Source organism: Mustela lutreola, chromosome 1 (assembly GCF_030435805.1).
Source record: "Mustela lutreola isolate mMusLut2 chromosome 1, mMusLut2.pri, whole genome shotgun sequence".
Classification (NCBI taxonomy): Eukaryota; Metazoa; Chordata; class Mammalia; order Carnivora; family Mustelidae; genus Mustela; species Mustela lutreola.
Genome location: NC_081290.1, coordinates 105994349 through 106015000, shown reverse-complemented (window position 1 = coordinate 106015000; position 20652 = coordinate 105994349). Strand labels below are relative to the sequence as shown.

General features: G+C 46.1%; 1 protein-coding gene and 1 long non-coding RNA gene across 6 annotated transcripts in view; one reads left to right on the top strand and one right to left on the bottom strand.

Annotated features, from left to right (window-relative positions):
• NFKB1 (nuclear factor kappa B subunit 1) overlaps positions 1 to 17770 on the top strand; it is a 120463-nt gene extending 102693 nt beyond the window's left edge. For all 5 annotated transcript variants that reach the window (XM_059172063.1, XM_059172056.1, XM_059172082.1 and 2 more), the window contains 9 exons: positions 2151 to 2265; positions 7604 to 7805; positions 8284 to 8453; positions 8794 to 8896; positions 11528 to 11652; positions 13199 to 13265; positions 13586 to 13758; positions 14456 to 14636; positions 16886 to 17770. In XM_059172063.1, the coding sequence (XP_059028046.1) occupies positions 2151 to 2265; positions 7604 to 7805; positions 8284 to 8453; positions 8794 to 8896; positions 11528 to 11652; positions 13199 to 13265; positions 13586 to 13758; positions 14456 to 14636; positions 16886 to 17043 (1294 nt within the window). In that variant the 3' untranslated portion in view covers positions 17044 to 17770. The remainder of the gene's footprint in view (positions 1 to 2150; positions 2266 to 7603; positions 7806 to 8283; positions 8454 to 8793; positions 8897 to 11527; positions 11653 to 13198; positions 13266 to 13585; positions 13759 to 14455; positions 14637 to 16885) is intronic.
• Positions 17771 to 19178: 1408 nt separating this feature from the next.
• Positions 19179 to 20440, bottom strand: LOC131829877 (uncharacterized). The gene is made up of 3 exons (XR_009353023.1): positions 20354 to 20440; positions 19585 to 19689; positions 19179 to 19456 (listed from the first exon to the last, which is right to left on the bottom strand). It is a non-coding gene; the product is annotated as an uncharacterized LOC131829877 (long non-coding RNA).
• Between the last annotated feature and the right edge of the window lie 212 nt (positions 20441 to 20652).

The window sequence follows — 20652 nt, the reverse complement described above, 5'->3', positions numbered from 1 at the left end:
ACACCTGCCAGCAGACTCTCGGGGTTTGCCCCAGCTGGAAGACAGAGAGGGAAGACCCAAGAGGAAGCCTCATGAGAATTTAGACAAGGGAAAGCTGTTGGTCCTCACACCTCAGGGCTCTTCTTTTCATTGCATTTGTCACACTCAGCTAGTAATCTGAATCCTGGAGTCATTAGTCATCACAGAAAGTACAATAAAGAAAAGACAAGAACTTCTGGTATTGGGGAAATTCCCATGAGGGTGTGAGGATTTATGGGGGAGGGGGAATGTGCTTCTGCGATGAAATGCTGAGCTGCACATGGAAATTTTTAGGAGTTTTGAAATATGACCTTTTTCTTGGTATATGTGCATCATGTCTGCGTCAGACTTTGGGCCCATTTTAGAAGCCTTCTTCCAGCCTCACATTTCAAGAGACAGTAGTGAAACCTCGACATCATTCATTTGCTCTCTCAAGTAACAAAGTCACGAGTTTGTTTACTAGGCCCTCTTGTGCCAAAGTTAATCCTTAGGAAAATGCACTTGCTGTTGCAAAGAAAGAGGCCTCAAGAACAGGACACCTCAGATGTTTCAACTGGAGAAAATCTAGCCTGTCCTCAAATCCCAGATGTCCTGCCATCACGCTATACTTGGAGTAGGCTCTGCGTCGAGATCTGTCCTTTCTTTGGCGTATTCCTTATCTTAGGGGTTCATCAGCAGCTCTACAGAGCAGCGCCCATATACCCCTTCGCCAGGGAGGCTTAAGGGATTCAGAGGTGGCTTTGGAGCCAGATGGACTTGGGCTGGACTCTCCGCTTCATCACTCACTAGTTATGTGGCATGGGTTGAGTTCTGTTTTACCTGCAAGTCCCAATTTCGTCACTGGAAAAATGAGGATAATATTACCTACCTCATAGGGCTTCTTGTTATGATAAATAAGGTCATATATGTCAACTGCTTAGCATGGTCTGGTAAATAGAAGCTCTAAACCCATAGTAACCACTTTTTTTAGGAATTTCAAGTTAATTTTAGTAGTAAGATTTTTAACAATTAAAACATTGTGTCCTGGGGTGCCTGGGGGGCTCAGTGGGTTAAAGCCTCTGCCTTCAGCTCGGGTCATGGTCCCAGGGTCCTGGGATCGAGCCCCGCATCAGGCTCTCTGCTCAACAGGGAGCCTGCTTCCTCCTTTCTCTCTGCCTGCCTCTCTGCCTACTTGTGATCTCTGTCTGTAAAATAAATAAATAAAATCTTCAAAAAAAAAAAAAAATTGTGTCCTTAGGACTGATGCTTGGCTCCTGCCAATATTTTCAGCCTCATTAGCATAAGCCCCCAGTCTCATTCTGTCACCCTTATTTAGTGCCTAAATTGTGTGCCAGGGCTGTAAGGCTGACCCAGGGAGGACAGGCCCTGAGACCACAGACCAGAGAGGGGGAAAGACGCATAGCAAACCACAGTTGCGTAACCAAGCAGTAAACTTGAGGGGAGACTAACCATGTGCTCTGCCTCAGAAGTTCGGAGAAGAGGTAAGGTTGGAGCTGGAAAAGAAGGATGGAGTAGGTACTGTCCAGGCAGAGAAGAGGAGCAAAACCATTCCAGGCAGAGGGAATGTTTGCCAGGGAGAAATAAAATCACGTGGTTCCTTCAGAAGTTTACCTCAAGAGTCTTCCCCCAGTAGTTAAAAGCATGACCCCATTCTTCCCTCCTGGGATCTAAGAAGATCTTTCAGAAGCCAACACACTGTATTTTGGAGGAGGCTGGAAGGTTAGGTGAGGTAACTACATTTTCCTGAACGGTTCCTAGTGCCGGGCATTTTACATACATGATCTATATGTCAAAGGAAGCCAGCAGAAAGCTAGAGGAGAAAATGCCCTTGGCTATTGCAGGGAAGCAGAGTTGGGATTTGAACTTAGATTTCTCTGCCTCAAGGCACATTTATACCTCTAGGGATCAAACCAAAAGGCCCCCAGAGACCAGGCAGACATGGAAAATGAGTGTAACAGTAGAACATTCACACCTCAGATTCAAGACATTTGAGATTCAAGACATTTGGGGGCTGAATAAGAGGAAGTATGCGAGCTAGGTCCAGTCTGCAAGTTTGTCCTTTATTGGGGATCTCTTTTTTTTTTTAGTCACTAACACTTTAGTTGACTCCTGCCACTCTGTTTTTGTTTCAGTGTCTTACACTTAGCAATCATCCATCTTCATGCTCAGCTTGTGAGGGATCTACTAGAAGTCACATCTGGTTTGATTTCTGATGACATTATCAATATGAGAAATGATCTCTACCAGGTAAGCAGAAATGCCAACTGAAGAAAAATGCAGTTAATACATGCTTTACATGTGTGTGTGCATGTATGTGTGTGTGCGTGTGTATACATATTATTTCTAATAATGTTAACAGTAAGAAAAATACAGTATTTTGTAAGTTAAATCCTAAAAGCCCGTTACTTGGGCATATTGCTTATGATTTAAGATCCTTTAGTCTGTGAGTATAATAGAAATCACTCCACAACAAAATTCTGCATCCTGCTGGGGGAAGGCAAAGTTTAAACTTTAGAAATTTGTCAAAGAATTGATTCATTTTCTTTTTTTTTTCTTTTTCAAGTTTATTTTATTCTGTCCTTCCTGTCCCCACCCCCAGCACCGGTAACCATCAGTTTATTCTTTGTAATTAAGGTCTGTCTTTGGTTTGTCCCTCTCTTTTTCCCCCTTTGCTTGTTTGTTTTGTTTCTTAAATTCCCCATAAGAATGAAATCATATGGTATTTGTCTTTCTCTGACTTATTTCACTTAGTGTTATACTCTATAGCCCCATCCATGTTGTGGTAAAGATTTCATTCTTTTTTATGATGAATATTATTCCTGTGTGTGTGTGTGTGTGTGTGTGTGTGTGTGTGACTTCTTCTTTGTTCATTGTCGATGGACACTTGGGCTGCTTCCATAGTCTGACTACTGTAGATAATGCTGGTATAAACATAAGGGTACATAGATTCCTTTGAATCGGTGTTTTTGTATTTTGGGGGTATTTACTTAGTAGTGGGATTACTGGGTTGTAGGGTAGTTCTATTTTTAATTTTTTGAGGAACCTCTGCACTGTTTTCCACAGTGGCTGTACCATTTCGCATTCCCATCACTTTTTCTCCACATCCTCGTCAACACTTGTTTCTGGTTTTGATTTTAGCCATTCTGACGGGTGTGAGGTGATATCTCATTGTGGTTTTGATTTGCTTTTCCGTGATGATGAGTTGTGTTGAGCATCTTTTTTTCTTTTTTAAATTGAAATATAATTGATATATAACATTGTATTAGTTTAAGGTACACAATAATTTGGTATTTGTATATATGGCAAAATAATCACCAAAATATGTTTGTCATCCATCACCGCCTATAGTTACAAATTTTTTTTCTTGTGATAAGAACTTTTGGATCTACGCTCATAGCAACTTTCAGATATGCAGTATGGGAGAACTTGGAGTAAATATGTCATTTTTGTCAAGATAAATACAATTGAAAAAAATTAAGTTTGGAAACCCAATAATGTGTAAGAATTTTGAAGCCTGCTGAAACACATTTTGACAATATCTAGATTAAGTGTATATCAAATAAAGGGTCTGAAATCAGAACACAGAAAAGTAAAAAAGGTCAGTTGAGGAGAAAGTGTCTTTCAAAATCAGAAAGACAGGGATGCCTGGGTGGCTCAGTTGGTTAAGCAGCTGCCTTCAGCTCAGGTCATCATCCCAGCGTCATGGGATCGAGTCCCACATTGGGCTCCTTGCTCCGCAGGGAGCCTGCTTCTCCCTCTGACTCTGCCTGCCACTCTGTCTGCCTGTGCTCGCTCTCGCTCTCTCTCTCTCTGACAAATAAATAAAATCTTTAAAAAAAAAAAAATCAGAAAGACAGCGCCAATCAAGGAAACCAGGAAAAAAAAAAAAAAAAAAAACAGAATTTTGCTCGGGTTGGGTTTGAACAGGAATTCAGTGGGTTCAGAAGCAAACTGAGGAACCCTGGTACAGAGGTCTCAGACGTTGCAGAGAGAAGGTAGCTGGGACCCGGTGAGGCTTCCTGATGGGCACGTGCAGACTTTAGGTGAGAAAAAGAAATTGGAACTGCACTTGGCAGAACCAAAGCCTGGAGGCTGGTATTGGGAGTCTGAGACCTGGCCCAGCCACTCTGGCCAAAGGGGCACTCTCCTGCCCCAGCCACCTTCGCCCCCACCCCACCTGGCTTTGGTGCCAATCTCCTGGTCTTGCTCCTTGTTAGCTTTCCCATTTTCTCCTTCCCTTCACTCCACCCAGAGTGACTTCCCAGCCCTTGGTGGCCCGGACAGCGTGCTTAGGTGCCTGGTCCAGGCACACCTGTCACTCTAAAAATACGGACTGTCGTGTGCAATTAACTGCACAGTAAAGGTACCTGTTCCAGTTCTCAGTTGTTAAAGCAGGTGCCGTGAGTCATTTTTATCTCCTCGAGGCAAAAGAGCTAAAATGTCTACATGTAGCTCTCACTAGATTGTTATGTGTGAATAGGCGTTTCCTGATAAGGGAAATAAGTCTCTCATTTGATGTAAGGCTTTCGGCTCCTTCCCTGGTGGTGGTGCTTTATGTCGACGGAAGAATGAAGTTGGGGATTCTTCACTGACTCATAATATAAAGTAATGAGGACAAAGTCTAATTTTAGGTAGACATTTAAAGAATGTCTTCAGATTTTCATACCATCTTGGGGGTTGGTGGTATTTGGAGAGTCATCTGGCCCTTAAAGCTTGATTTGCTCCATCTTTACGACTGTTCCTCTCAACCATCACGAGCATACAAATAAAACTGGGAACGAACGGGACTCTGTCGCTTCTCAGTCCTCCTTTCAAAGATTGCTTCACTTCGCTGCCTGTAGGTCAGATTCAAGGAATTACTTGTTTTTCTGTTTATAAATAGGCCCTGCAAAGGGCACCGCACAACAGGATTAGTAGTCGTGATTTATTATGGGCTGACCTCCTTACTGTATCATTTGGTTACATATATTGAGACTCTCTGGTGTGCTAGACACAAACACCTTGAAACCACCACCTCTGACACGTCTTGCCTTCCGATCTGGGGACTCTGGGGAGAACACAGGTCCATTTCTCCCCCAACTTAGCACCACTCTCCTTCGTGGACAGGGAATCTAGGATCCCCTGGTAATGGCTTCTAGATCTCAAAGATACACCCAGTGACGACTTCGATTTGAAAACTAGAAAAGGCTAAAATTTGGACTCATTTCTCTTTGTAAAGGCTCTCTGTTAACTATTCTCGATGGAAGAATCTTGCAGTTCTCTAAGTAATTTGGATTATTTGGCAATTGTCTTAGACAACCTCCCAAAATACCATTCACTAATCTTAGTACATTTCTGTGACCATCTGTCATGATCAAATCTCTCTCCCCACCCACTTTCTAGAGATGTACTCAAAATAATCCCATTGCATAGAGTTAGGATTCTTCTGAAGATATTTCTGAAATCAATTGCCTTCAAGCCCTCTCCTCTTCTTCTCCCCCCCACCACAGATCACCCCTCCAGTGTGTTTGATATGGATTGTTTATCAGTTGTTAAAGCAGGTGCCGTGAGTCATTTTTATCTCCTCGAGGCAAAAGAGCTAAAATGTCTACATGTAGCTCTCACTAGATTGTTATGTGTGAATAACATGAAACATTAATGAGGGGTTTTGTGCATGTGGGTTTTTGCTTCTTTATTTTTAACTTTTATCAATACAGTATATGTTAATGGTTCTTCGGATCATACATAAGGAAATACACTGGAAAATCAAAAGTTGCCCTCCCTGGCACTATACAGGTCCCCCAAACTCATTCCCAAATATAACTACTGCATTTGTAAGTATTTTTCCAGATACTGGCTACATAAACATATACACTTGAAATATTATAGATATTTTAGGATACTCTCACACACAGTCCACACTACATTATATAATCCTGGGGTTAAAGATATAAAGACTGAAATTTCATAGAAAACCTTTGGTGGGACTATGCTAAAAAAAAAAAAAAAAAAAAAAAAAAAAAAAAACTTACTCACGGTAGCAGAATTTGTGTAAACGTGAAAAAAAAATCATATTAAAACCAGATATAGGGCCGCCTGGGTGGCTCAGTGGGTTAAAGCCTCTGCCTTCAGCTCAGGTCATGTCCCAGGGTCCTGGGATCGAGCCCCGCCCTGTATCGGGCTCTCTGCTCAGCAGAGAGCCTGCTTCCCTTTCTCTCTCTCTGCCTGCCTCTCTGCCTACTTGTGATCTCTGTCTGTCAAATAAATAAGTAAAATCTTTAAAAAAAAAAAAAAGATAATTACTAATTTCTGAGTGGTATAATATTTTATAATTTCAGATCTTTTTTACAATTTCATTCTCTCGCATTTTTCATCTCCCCAAGTAGGGCTTCCTATTAATACATGCACCCTTTTTGTTTTACATATTTATTTTTTGAGAAGAAGGCTCTTGGCTTACAGTATCTAAAGTTTTGAGGACACCATTCTGTTTCAAGCAGGGATATAAAATATGAAAAAAAAAAAACAAGAAAGAATGGAAATTTGGTCCAAAAGCCTGCCTTGCTTCTGCTGTGTGCATTTATTACTGTGAGTGAGCTGAAGCTGTGGGAACTTCTTGCATTGCATCCTGGGCTGTGGTCGTCCTTCACCAGGGGCGTTGCTATTGTCGGTGCTGTCGCTAGGAATCGCATGCCGAGAGAGAAAGTGTAGGCATATTGTCACCAGACACACTGGATTTCACGAACTCCTGTGAAATAGACTGAGTTGTATAAAAACATATCACTCTTTTGTCAGTGGCCTCAGTTCTTTGAAAGATACTTTCACAATTCTGTTTTTGTTGCTCACTTTGAAAACACTGTTTGCAAAATATCTCATTTGCATTTGCCGAGGCACTGGCTTGGGGGCAGAGTAATCAAATGGACTCTGGACGCACCTGTGAGGTGTCAGCAAGTCAGCTTGCTTATTCCTCGGAGGCTTCTTACTGAGATGGGTCTCTCGTCCTTGTTAAGACATTTAGAATCCTTGGACACCTGTTGTAAAATGGGGGTGCCAGAGTTCTGTTGGTTGGTCTCATCATGGAGCAGGTCCATGGAAGAATATTTTTCATTTTAGCAAACTCATTTTCCATGTCAATATTGAATGACAGCACCTTTGTGAATTGGTTTCTATTGAGTAATGAGTTCATTTCCACTTCTTAAGTAAAACTACAGCCTTGCTTTGACTTGTTAATATGCAGAATTATCGGCTGAAGATAGATTTCTGCTAGAAAATCAAGGAAAAGAAATTTATTAATAGAAAAATTAACATATCAGCAGTCAGCAAGCTGTAATGAGGAACAAGAAAGCAATTAGGAATTGTAGATATAAAAATAACCTTAATTATCATGTGGCTCACTGTCAGTCCGGCACAGACTGCATTCTCACAGGGCATGGAACAGGGAATAACTCGTTTGCGGAGGTGAAGAGTTGATCTGGCAACGGGCAGTGGCCCCAAGGCAGGACACCACCCTCTTGCAATGGTAGCGACCAAGCCGGTAGGTTCAAAACCCAGGGGGTTTCAAGTGTGTGCCTCTGACCCATTTGTCTCCTGACCCTTCTCCACTTCCCAGACACCCTTGCACTTGGCAGTGATCACCAAGCAAGAGGCTGTGGTGGAGGACCTGCTGAGGGCCGGGGCCGACCTGAGTCTTCTGGACCGCTTGGGTAACTCTGTTTTGCACCTAGCTGCCAAAGAAGGACAAGATAAAATTCTCAGTATTTTACTCAAGCACAAGAAGGCAGCACTACTGATGGACCACCCTAATGGGGAAGGTAAGAGACAAGCAGATGTCATGGGTGACCTCTCACTGCTTTCTAAACAGTTGGTAGCTAGCTACATGATAAATGTGTGTTCTCTGATTTGCACCCAAAAATGCTTCCCAACTTCCCTGGAGTCTGTCATCTCTCATGAGAATTTCCTGTTGCCCGCTGTGACCAATTTCTTTAAAGATGATTTGGAATTGTTAGTAGGTGGAAAAAGCAGAGGCCTGAGCAAACTCCGGCCTCAAGGTGTAGCAAGCATCAAGCGTCATTAGCCACAGAATGTTTATTTACCCTCAGTGTCTCCTGAGCACACACGAGGAGACCGTGGGTTTTCCTGAAGAACAACAGCCTTGCAGCGCCTTTCCAGGCTCTCTGGAGCAGACGCTAGGTGTGCAGGGACTCGACAGCATTCCCTCCCTAGGGTCCAGTTTTGCTGTCCTGCGACCAGCCTCCCAGCTCCATGACTGTCCCTGTGCTTGGGCCGCAGGTCTCAACGCCATTCACATAGCCGTGATGAGCAACAGCCTGCCGTGTCTGCTGCTGCTGGTGGCCGCCGGTGCCGACGTCAACGCCCAGGAGCGGAAGTCCGGGCGCACGGCGCTGCACTTGGCGGTGGAGCGCGACAACATCTCCCTGGCGGGCTGCCTGCTCCTGGAGGTGACGGACATGCCTCTTTGCCTTCGCGTTACATTTCCCAGAGGGCGTTAGGACCATCTTTTCAAGGACGGACGTCAGTGACGTCTTTCTCCCTGCAGCTGACTCGATTTATTCCAAAGCTCCTCAAGGCTACGGGGTGGTCAGCTTTGGGCTGTCCTGACACCGCCAGCCCCTTCTCTCCAACTGGGGATTTCTGAAGTGGCGGAGAGCATCCCAGATAGCCGCTGGGCTAGTTATAGGATCTGGTATAGGACCCAGGAGTCACGCTGACAGGAGACAGTCGGGACTGGAGGGTGCAAGAACCTTCCACTAACTCCTTCCTGTATGGGCTGGATTTCAGGGCGAGGCCCACGTAGACAGTACCACCTACGATGGGACGACAGCTCTGCACATAGCAGCCGGGAGAGGGTCCACCAGGCTGGCAGCTCTTCTCAAGGCAGCAGGTAAGGCGGCCTGGCAGGTTGGGCTGGAAAGCTCTATCAGGAATGCAAACCCAACTCCAGGTGCACAGCCCCAGCTGCTCCTTTAAGCCACGGAGCTATTGCTGGAAGGCACGAGTAAATAAAAATCACACGTCCATGGCTGGAATGGCGCTGGCGGGACTTGTAATCCTGGGCTCCATCCCGATGCGTGTGTCAGTCCTTTCTCTCTGGTTCATTGGTTTGTTTTGGGTGTTAGTGATTTAGGTTGACTCCCATGACAGGAGATCTTCTTAAGGTTGAATTTGATCCCTTAAAGAACTCTAAGCAATGCCAGCCTCACATCGTGTCAGAAATCTCCAGGTAAAAAAGCTGATTGATAGAAGACATTTAGGAATTTCCGTGGGCAAGAGAGGTCCCTTAGAAATTGAAATAATAGGAAAAAACAAATGGTTTTTTGTGAGGCCCTAGAAATTGCTAGCTGCTATGTGTCAGGCAGTGTGCTAGGCCTGCCAGATGCACTGTCTCATTTAATCTGCAATAACCCCTAGAGTTAAGTATCATTTTTTTTTCCCATCTCACAGCAGATGAAACAGACTGAAGAAACCTGTGGGACCCTGTCCTGGGGTCCTAGGAAGGGCACAGCTATGACTCACATCTCATCCATCTGAGCTTCCAGACTCCATTCTCTCTACTATTTCTCTCCCCTGCTCTGCTCAAGGATTTTTAGGTGTCATTCCATTTAATTCTTTAGTCCTGTGAGGTATAGAAATTACTCCTGCTCACCCCTGAATCTCTCTTGCCTTCCATACTTAGAACCTCAACAAATGTTTAATGGGAGTAGTCTCGCAAACCTTGAGCTATCCGATTTACTACAGATCTTATTAGAACCTTTTTAGAAAACAGATGCTTCATAAGTTCAAGAAAACACAACGAGTTAAATACCTCTTTAAAAACTGAGCCCAGGATGATATACAGACTTTTTCTTTGGGGAGCCCCACATATTTCTAAGCGAATTAAGTCATGTCCAAATAAACCATAACCTTCTCTTTTCTTCATTTCGGTCAAGTCAACCTTTCTCTTGAACAAGAGACTCTGATTGCAGTATGTGTGAATAGTTTGGGATGTCCCTGGTTATTTTTTTTTTAATGAATATTCATTCCATTTAGTAATTTGTGATTATCGCATAACTTTGTTGATGTAAAGATTTTTTTTCCTTTTTTTTTTTATTTATTTTTTATTTTCAGCATAACAGTATTCATTATTTTTGCACCACACCCAGTGCTCCAATTAAGAAATGCCTTCAGGGGGCGCCTGGGTGGCTCAGTGGGTTAAGCCTCTGCCTACGGCTCAGGTCATGATCCCAGGGTCCTGGGATCGAGCCCCACACCGGGCTCTCTGCTCGCTAGGGAGCCTGCTTCCTCCTGTCTCTCTCTGCCTATCGCTCTGCCTACTTGTGATCTCTCTCTCTCTCTCTCTCTCTGTCAAATAAATAAATAAATAAATAATCTTTTAAAGAAATGATTTCAGACAAAAACCTATAACCCTTTCAAAAACACTTTCTCTTAAATTCTTAATACCTCATGAAAGGAGTAGTGAAAACAGAGTACAAAAATAGTAAATGAAGGTACTCGGATGAAAAACCTAGTGCTGAGCTCCCGGTCATGCCAAAGGTCACTTCAGGACCAGAGCTTAGCTCCTCCAGCATTCATCAGCCCATAAATCATTCCTCTTAGTTTCTCTTGTGTTTTCCGTGGTCAGATGGCCCTCCCTGCCTTCTGGATCAGGTGGGGGCTGGAAGGCTGAAGTAAGAAACAGCACGAAGATCCTTCCCTGACTCTCATTTGGCCCTCTCCTATTATTGAAGTTGGCACAAAGCAAATGATCGCCCAGCAAGATAAAAACAGGTTCTTCCCAGAAGGGTGTACTGAACTGACTACTGTTCGTTAGACAGCTGACTAAACGCTCTCATAAAAATAGTTTCTAAGCCTCTAAGAGGTAACTAGCTCTAATCTCTGAGTGACTTTTGGTGTTTTCTTGCTGCACATTAAGAAACAGACTGCATTTTTCCAAGATCAATAACTAGACATCGTAGGAGAATGTTTTTGTGGTGTTTGTCCGTTTAAGGATTGGGGCCCCGGCAGTGCTGTACCCAGGAATAAAAGTGAGCCTATTGAAAGAGCAAACTTTGCTGTATATCCCTATACAGCAAAGTTTGCTCTTTTGCGCAAGTAAGAGAATAGCCTGAGACATGTGCAGTGGTGGGCATGAACTTGAACGTTAAATTAGGTCCTGAATCCTGAGGAGGCAGCCCAGCCCTTATAAATCGCTGCCATTACTCCTCAGCTTAAAGGTGCCTCATTCAGTTGAAAACTGTCCTAAAGAGTTAAATGTGAGGGTCAGGGTACTTCTAAGTCTTTTGTCTTTGAAACTGTCCTTGGTTGTATAGGGTATCATCAGACATCTTTACAGTCAAAATAAATTAGAATTTAAAAGAGGATCTCTGAATAGTTCGGTAGAAGCATGTTTCCTGTATTAAAAATCATCCCAGTAATTGCCTCAAGTAGCTATTGTGCTTTACCTTTGGAAATGTGACCTCTGCAGGCATTTCAGAGTCGATAAGATTGGGGCTTATTGTGCTGTGTAACTTAACAGGCGCAGATCCCCTGGTGCAGAACTTTGAGCCTCTCTATGACCTGGATGACTCCTGGGAAAAAGATGGAGAGGATGAAGGAGTCGTGCCTGGAACCACACCTCTAGACATGGCCACCAACTGGCAGGTGAGTGTGGTTCCTGTCTGTGTGGCGGCAGCTCCGGAGGGAGCTAATGATTCGGGAGTATAAGAACAGATGGTCTTCTTGGGTCTTCATTCCCCAAAGCACAATCCTTTTATTTTTAAGAAAGTCTGTTTGTCAAGAGACATACTTATCTTGAAAAGCCTACCCATGAAAGATCTAGGTCAGCAGAGTTATGAGTGTGAAAGTGTGAGCCTAATCAGATCACGGTTAAATTGTGAGAGAGGGTTCCGCAAGAGAAAACACAAAATTCATGCAAGAGTTTCCCGTTCTGAGCTCACACCAGAATGGTTCCCATCTCCATTTCTGAAGCTAGGAGAAATGTTGCAGTTTGCTTAGAATTTTGCTAAGTGATTTCTTTTCATAAAAAGAACCCAGGGATTCTTCTGAGGATTTTAATAACTATAAACATAGTAAAGAGACTTAAACTCTTGCTCCACACTCCAGTGACCTGAGATCTGAGGGTGAAAAGCAGTGAGTAAGTCTTTATGGGCCAGGAAGAAGAGCCAGGGGGAGGACACGGGCATCAGACACATCTCTGACACAACAAAATCGACTTTCTTAGGGCCAAGCGCTGCTCTGCATCCAAAAACTGCTTGTTTGCCTCTTTGAGGCTCGTGGTGTTGAGCTGAGTGACCCTGGCAGAGACCACACGGTTCCCTTTAATGCTGAGCACCTGGCTTTCCCAGAAGCCTCACCACAGAACACACAAAGATAACCCACTTTAGTGACCCCATGTTGTCCTTACCAAAGTCAGCGAGCCCGGAGTGACTGCAGAGCACAGAGAGAGGTCTCCATAGCTACGGAATTGTGTTTTTCCTTTTAACCTAAGACTTTTCTGTCCCCTCAATTTAAAATGCAGCTGGTGCTGGAAGAGAATATCCAGCTTTGTGAGTATTACTATACCCCAGTCTGAGCACATCTATAGACTTCGTTCCAGACGCCTTCCCTGAGGGAAGAGAGGGCAGTGAGGAGGCCCAGCTTCCAGCTCTGCTTAAGCCCAGTCCTCCTCCGGGCTCTCAGACATACATCACTTCCTGACAAGTCTCCCACCAACACATGGCCGATCTGGTGGCCTGGACTGTTCTGGAGAACAGTGGGAGAGGGAAAAGCAGGCTACTCACAGAGCAGGGAGCCCAATGGGGGCTCGATCTCAGGACCCCAGGATCATAACCCAAGCCAAGGGCAACCGCTTTAACCACTGAACCACCCAGGTGCCACTGGACTGTTCTGGCTTTGTCCTTTAAAAGTACTGTGGTGCCAGCTCTCTGCAAGGTTGGCTTGGGTCTTCCTATCCACCTCAGAAGCCCCTATATAGCCCCGCCTCCTGGCCCCAGAGCCCCCAGGACTTTTCTTTGTCCAAAGGGCATTGTCCTGACTTTGAGGGTCATGGGACCGACTCCTTCCCATTCCTCCACCTTTAGGGTACTAGGCCCTCGTCAGGAGGACACAGTGAGTTTATTACAAAGCAACTGACTCCGTCCTGGTCCCTTTAATGTGTAATGTTTCTCCACGGTTTTCTCCCTAACAGGTGTTTGATATATTAAATGGAAAACCCTATGAGCCAGAGTTTACATCTGATGATTTACTTGTGCAAGGTGAGCTCTTAACCGGTATTCCCTCCACACAGTCATTAAAAGGGCTGAGAGAGAAGCAGCATTGGCCAGGCTGTGCTATGAAAGGCTCGGTGGCTTATTCCAGAATCAAAAGCTCCTTGGTTGTATGCAAAGGAGCCTGTCCGACTGTGATCTGCTAAAACATGCATACTGCCCTTACTTGGCTAGGCTGCTGCCTGCTCCAGGAAAAGCAGCTTCCTGGCTCCCACTGGGAGCCAAGGGCAGCAGCACGGGCCATGCTCAGTCCCTCCAGAGTATCTCTGGGTGCTTAGCACAGCTGTGTTTCTTCTTCATTCTTTCAGGAGACATGAAACAGCTGACTGAAGATGCAAAGCTGCAGCTCTACAAGTTGCTAGAAATCCCTGATCCAGATAAAAACTGGGCGACTCTGGCACAGAAGTTAGGTCTGGGCATACTAAATAATGCCTTCCGGCTGAGTCCTGCTCCTTCTAAAACGCTGATGGACAACTATGAGGTAACCCATCACCTCACCCTTGCACTTGACTCTCATCTGTTAACATCACTGACCTGGCCATGGTCCCCTTCCAAGGAGGCGGAAAATCGGTCATTACCGTGTCCTGGGAGAGTGACCCCGACCAGGGCAGAAACCCACCTTTGTAAGAAGACAGTTTTCAGATATCTTGAGATTTCCTGCACAAATCCTAGGTAGAAGGTCAGGGTTGTCACAGAACTTTGACCGCCTGAACCACCGTGATAGACTGTGATCCACATGCATTATCTTTTCATCCCCAAGAGCATGCCGTGATCCCCAGTCAGGACCCAGAGGCAGCTTTCTGTGAGGTGAAATCATTGGTCTACTGAGAATTTCCTTTGTGGCTCTGGTTTCTCGGTGGTTTTCAGAGCCTCAACCCCAACAGGGATACCGCGTGACCTTCACGGCAGGCAGAGTTTCACCGCCTCAGCACTTCTATCCTTCTCTGTCCTCTGGGCTTACTGGAAGCTGCTTCTCTGTGATTTCCTGAGAGGAGGTCTCTGCGCTGACACAAGAAGCCCGACATGAAGGCCACGCGTCTCCGTGGCCATCTGCCCGCCAAGCCCTGCAGGCCTCTGGGTGCTTGCAGGGGCCGAGCGGGGCAGGTGTCGTGGGGATGGCCTGCCTGCTTGGTCCTGGCTCCCTGCTCAGGAACGCATGCTGCCTGTCTTTCTCGCAGGTCTCCGGGGGCACAATAAGAGAGCTGGTGGAGGCCCTGAGACAGATGGGCTATACCGAAGCCATCGAAGTGATCCAGGCAGCCTTCTGCACCCCAGCAACCGTGGTCCCCGGCCCCGGGAAGGCGACGCCTCAGACCCTCTCACTGCCCCTCTCACCTGCCTCCACGAGGTCGCCAGTAGGTAAGGGAAAAACAGAACAAGCAGTGGAGATAACCTCCTGCTCCCCAGGCTGTGTCCTCCATGTCTTGAGCTGTGGCTGTCGTCCCCTGAGGACCCTGTCCCGTGTGTCCATCTCCCTCCACAGCTCACGGGTTCTACCTTCTGTGCCTCTCCTGATGCTGCTGTTCAGGCAGGGTGCTGTCCCCAGGAGCAGTCCCATTGACCCGTGAGTCACTTGGATTCGTAGTAAATACTACGTAGTAAATAGTAAAATAAATACTAAAAACAATGATGTGGCTACTTAAGGCAAATAGTGTCTCTCTCACTTCTTAAGTGTAAAGGAGGGAAAGGAACTAACAGAGCAGGACCTGTAGAGCCAGGGCTGGCCCCAGAATGTAGATGACACCGCAGTTCCCACCACCGCACCCTCGGCTCTTCCCATCCAGCCCAGAAGTGGCTTCACCTTCTCCCTGCGCCCCCTCCCGGCCCCCAGCACTGATCCTCTGTCCCCCACCTGAAACACATCCCAGAACAGACTCCCAGCATCCCAGTAACCCTTTGTTTCCCTGCAAATGTATTCTCGAACTCTCTCAACAACCACTCGTGCTTTCTCTCTTTGGACCCTCCCTCTGTCAGTTCCCACCGAGAACATGGCAGCAGCTAGAATTCCCTCATCCCTGAAAGACCAACAGTTGCCCATGTCAGGCAGAAGTTCCTCCATCCTCCAGGAGGTTAGGACAAAAATCCCAGACTCAGCTATGAACATCTGCTGCTCGCAGCCAGAACACACGCAGCCCCCAGCCCCTCCTCTGGGACAGCCTTCCTTGTCCATCCACCTTCATTTCTTGCCTCAGTTCCTGCAGCAGCTCCTGGTCAGTCTCCCTGCTTCCGGTCTGCCCCTCTTCCTTCAGTCCACTCAGGCAACAAGAGTCTTTTAAAAAAGTACTGCTATGGTTGTACCTGTTGTATACCTTCCAGTTCACTTATCCACTCACCAAATCTTTAATGAGCACATCCTGTGTGTCTAGCACTGTTTAAGGCTTTGAAGAGAGAGAGAGGTAACAAAGGCAGTGTCACTTATCCATTGTCTCTCGCAAATCCCTTCCATATGCCTTTCCTCCTGCCCCACTTCCCTGCACCCACTGTCCCCCAAGCCCTCTGCTCACAAGTCTGATCCCATCTCAGGACCCCCTGCCTGCAAAGATCCTCACCCAGTGGCTCCTTCTTGCCCTTCAGTGTCAGCCCAAGGGGTCACCTTCTCAGGGGCCCTTCTAGGAGAGTAAGGACAGATGTTGCACACGTTGGAAAGGAATAAAGTGTCCACCAGCAAAATAGCCCTAATCTCTTATGTCGTGACTTGATGCTCCTTCTACACAAAGAAATAGAAAAATACTTATATCTTTAAAATCTGATTTGATCTCTGACTTGTAGTTATTTTTAAAATACCTCCTACACATAATAGAAACCCAGTAAAGATTGGGTGACCGAATAAATCAAATCAGTCAATAAATCTACCAAATTAGTAAAAAAACAACAGCGTGTCACGGCCATTAAGGTCTTACTATTTTAATATCAGAACTTAATATACAAGAAGATAGCATTTTGATTTGTGTATATTAGACTTTGTTTCTCTGATCACTTTCTCTCTATAGGCAATAACTCCACATTGTTCCCATCTTGAAAGACGTTTCTCAACAAGGAGAATGTGACCTACTCGTTCATCACAGACTCCTTTTCCCCATAATCACCTCATCTTTTCTCTGCTACCAGAATGTTTTTGAAGCAATGAGTAGCATTTAATAGCACGTGAGGCCCAGAGAGATATCTCATTTTTAGTTCCTACTTTGGTCACAGATTTATTTTGCCTGGGTTCAGCAATTTCCCCAGCTAGAAAATAGGTAATACAGTGGTTGGAAAAATACACCTGATTTCTAAGAAAAAGAAGGCCCACTGTGAGTTAAGAGAATTCGGAAAGGATTCTGATAAACGTGATGGTAAGGAAGAGATGTGGAAACATTTGCCTAATTTTGATGTCTTCACGGTGTTTCTGTTGCCCGGGGTTCTCTGTTTTTCAGCCACCGCTGGGCGCAGTAGTGACAGGCGGGTGGCAGGAGTGACAGGCAGGCGGCCTGCGGAAGCGGATAGACAGGAGCTGCCCACGAGCCTCTTAGACCCAGACTCTGAGCCTGCCTGGGCTAACAGGTGTAGGAGAGCCAAGGCTCTGCCCTCTCCCTAGCTGTGCCCCAGTGACTCTGTGCTTCTTCCCCCAGACGAGGTCCGAGACGACAGCATCTGTGACAGCGGCGTGGAGACGTCCTTCCGCAAACTCAGCTTTACAGAGTCTCTGACCAGCAGCAGCTCCTTGCTGACTCTTAACAAAGTGCCCCATGAGTACGGGCAGGAAGGACCCATAGAGGGCAAAATCTAGCCTGCTGGCAGTTCTCCCACACCGTGTAAACCAAAGCTTTGAAATTCCACCCTTGTCCAAAAGAAGGAAGGCGAAGTGCATCCACGGGTGCTCAGAGGAAAAGCAGCCTGCCTCCGTCTCTTGGAATTTCACTCAAGGCCTTTTGCAGTTGGCTTCCTTTCTCGGTTCTCACGGGAATGTTACTAGTCCAGTCCACGAACACACAGTCCTGAGCAGTCACCATGCCTGGCTGGCCTGCCGCCTCCCTGTGGGCAGGCCGGCTTAGTGAGCTTTCCCAGCTGCTTCCCGTTGTCACTGCTGCTGCCCCCACACCTCCGCGTTCCCGCTGGCATTAAAAGGTGACCCAGTCCCCACCTGGTGTTCTCTCTGGCCGTCCACAGCACTGTCGTGCATTCAGATTAAGGATTATGAAAAGGGATATTTTTAAATGAAAGTTACCTGGTGTATAATTTTAAAAAAAAAAGGCTTTATTGCTTTTTCTAATGTGGTTATCTATGTGATTCGAAAACAGAACATATAATGTCAATATATAATGTCAACATATAATGTCAATATGTAAACATGGTTACAATCAGTGCTGCAAATGGTCTTTACCCCCTTTTTCTGCATTTTGCTATTGTAAATATGTTTTTTAGATCAAATACTTTAAAGGAAAATATGTTGGATTTATAAATGCTATTTTTTATTTTACTTTTATAATAAAAGGAAAAGCAAATTGGTTACCTCATTCTGTTCGATCTTCAGAAATACTTTTCTGAGATGATTTCTTACAATCACGGGATCATTCCACAGCCCAGTTATCACATTCACATACCCCTTCAGAGTCCAGTTTTTGACCCAGAAATGAATCCCCCAAAAATGATCAAAAGAGCAGTGTTTTAAGCTTAGATGAAAGCTTTGAGTTTGTCGACTCCTCGCTTGGCTCGTTTCATTCTGGCTGTGTCGCTTCACCTCCCACCGCCTCGTGGGACACTGGGCCCCTGCAACCCTCAGGATGCTCTCGGGGCCCCTGCACTGCCTCAGGTCCTGTGGTCTCAGCACATGGAGGGGGGCCTGCAACCAGCAGCCTTCCAGCAGGAAGCTTGACTGACTGCTCTTCACTCAGAGGCTTGGAAACAAGGCAGAGGGGACATGAAAAGCGTTTTAAGGAGGTGCTGTGATGAACCCTGGGACACGCAACCAAGAACCCTCTTTAACAAAGGCCGCATCCACCCAGCCGCCGGGAGCACACTTGGCCAAAGCCCTCTCGACCTGTCAGTTCCTTCGGGGATTGCCTCAGCCACAGAGAGCCACCCCACCAGGTCACACTCTTGGCCCTGATGGCCCCGAGTAACATGGATGGATGTGGCATACAAAGGCTCCTCAGCCCCTGGGACGACGGTGAAGGGCTGGCTGTCTGCACTCCAGAGCTCCCTCTCACTGGCTGAGCTGTTATTGGGGTCTGCGTCACAGCTTGGGTCTTCCGCCTGCCCAGGACGGCTTCCTCCCCCGGCCTGCACAGGCCTGGATCCCAGGCCACCCTGGCTCCCTCTCAGAGCCGGCTTTCATGGAGTCCAACCTGCACAGAGGCTCACAGCTAACGGTGACCACTTTCGCTCAACCTATGAAGTCGGGCAATCTTGAAAATAACCCAATCAAGTGTACGGAATTATCCCCAACATACAGAGAAGGAAATTGAGCCCCAAGAGTTCAAGTAGGCAGTGGCTAAGCTGCTTCTGAGTGTATATCCAGGTCTGTCTAGTTCCAGAGCTAATGGGCTAGAGAATTACCTTGGTGAGGACAAAAAGATAGGTTAAGATAATTGAGTCCAGAAGTAGACCCCCAAATATATAGGAATTTAGTCTATAATAAATTTCAAATCAAAGAGGAAAAGATGGTTAATCAATAAGATGTTCCATCTGGTTAATCACTGGAAAGAAGTTAGTTAATCTGAACTTCTACTTCCCTTCTTTCACCAAAATGACTTCCAAATATATCAAAAATGAAACCATAAAAATGCTAGAAATACTAAAAATCATGGATGAATTATCTTGAAATAGAGGAGGCCTTTTTAAGTAAGACTTTGTTCTTGGTGTGAACAGTTTGGGCTCTTCATTTCACAGTGCGTCCCAAAGAAATGAAAATATTTTTTAAATTCTACTTCTATTTTTTATTACATTGCCATTTCTCCACATGCTCCAATCCACTCTTCCAGTTGTTGAAAGCTGTATCTTTAAAAAACAAAAAACAAAAAACCTTACTTTCCTTAATTCTCCAGCAACAAGCCCATGACACTGTCCCTCCCCTGTTCCTCTCTGTGGCAGATGGTCCTCTTCCAGTTGGCCCACGGCGGCAGCTCTCCGGTCTACAAGATGGCGGCCGAGACTCCTCCCACTGAGGGAGGGGCCTGTGCTCCTCCCTCATCAGTGTAGGCCTATGAAAGGGTCGAACTGATGGTCAATGGCTTCCGAGGTTAGGTTGGAAAATGCAGTGCAGCTTCTGCCCGGACCCCCCCACCCCCACCCCCACCCGAGGTGTCACTCCCTCTTGGAATCCAGTTACCACACTCTGGGGAGCCGAGTGGATACATGGAGAAGCCACGTCGTAGGTGTTTGGCCTTCAGCTTTCACGGAGGTCATGGCCAACGCCAGCACCGCCAGCAGATGTCTGAGGGAGGCAAGCCTTGAGCTAATTCCAGTCGCTAGCCACTGAGTCACACCTGTCTGACCTTCAGGCTGCCTCAGCCACTGCTGTCCAAGCAGAGACCGGCGAGCCCTATGCAAATGGCAGATTCACGAGTAAAATCGTGGTTGATGCTTTAAGTCCTCCGTGCGGAGTGTTGACATGCTCCAGGGTTCCAACCTGACAGCTCCCATACCAGAAAGCCACTTTAAAGAGAAGCGGACTCCAGGAGGAACTACTAAACCACTCATGCCGAGACTAAAAATAACATTCTCCTTCTTCAATAAGAAGCCCTGTTTCTCTTCTGTTCCGGAAACTTCCTCTTTCCCCGCCTCCCAGATCTCCGTGTGGCCTGAGCCTCTGCATGGTGCTTTGAGCAAAAAGGCTATCAACGCTATCTGTACCTCTGAGGAAGAAGTGTCTTTCATAGTGTACCAGCAGATGGAGATCAATACCAGGAGGAACGCGGGAGATCAGGTGGAAAGCTACACTGGGCCGGAAATCAACCTTCCCAGAAAGCCGGTCTCTCAGCAGGAAACCATTTAAAAATAGCTTTCTCAGAACTTTGTCATCTTTACTCTGCAGGCATAACCTAGACTTCTGCAGGAGGGGCAGTATCTGTTGGCAGAAGGAGGTCCTCATCACCCACCTGAGTCCCCTGCAGTAGTCCAGTGGGGCACGGAGGGCCCTCCTCAAGCCATGGAGGGCAGCCTCACAAACCAGACCCTGGGCACCTTAGCAAGAGAAAAGAAAGGCAGGAGCCAGGCAGATCGATGTGCAATCCCCTTTGCATTAATGATTTCTAAATGATAATTGTCAGACATCCCTCTGAGGTACATATTTAACCCCAATGTTAGAGTGAGGAAATGGATAATCTGAATATTAACTAATTCACCCCAGATTTAAATCCAGTTCTGTCAGATCCCACGGGTTACTCTTTAACCATGT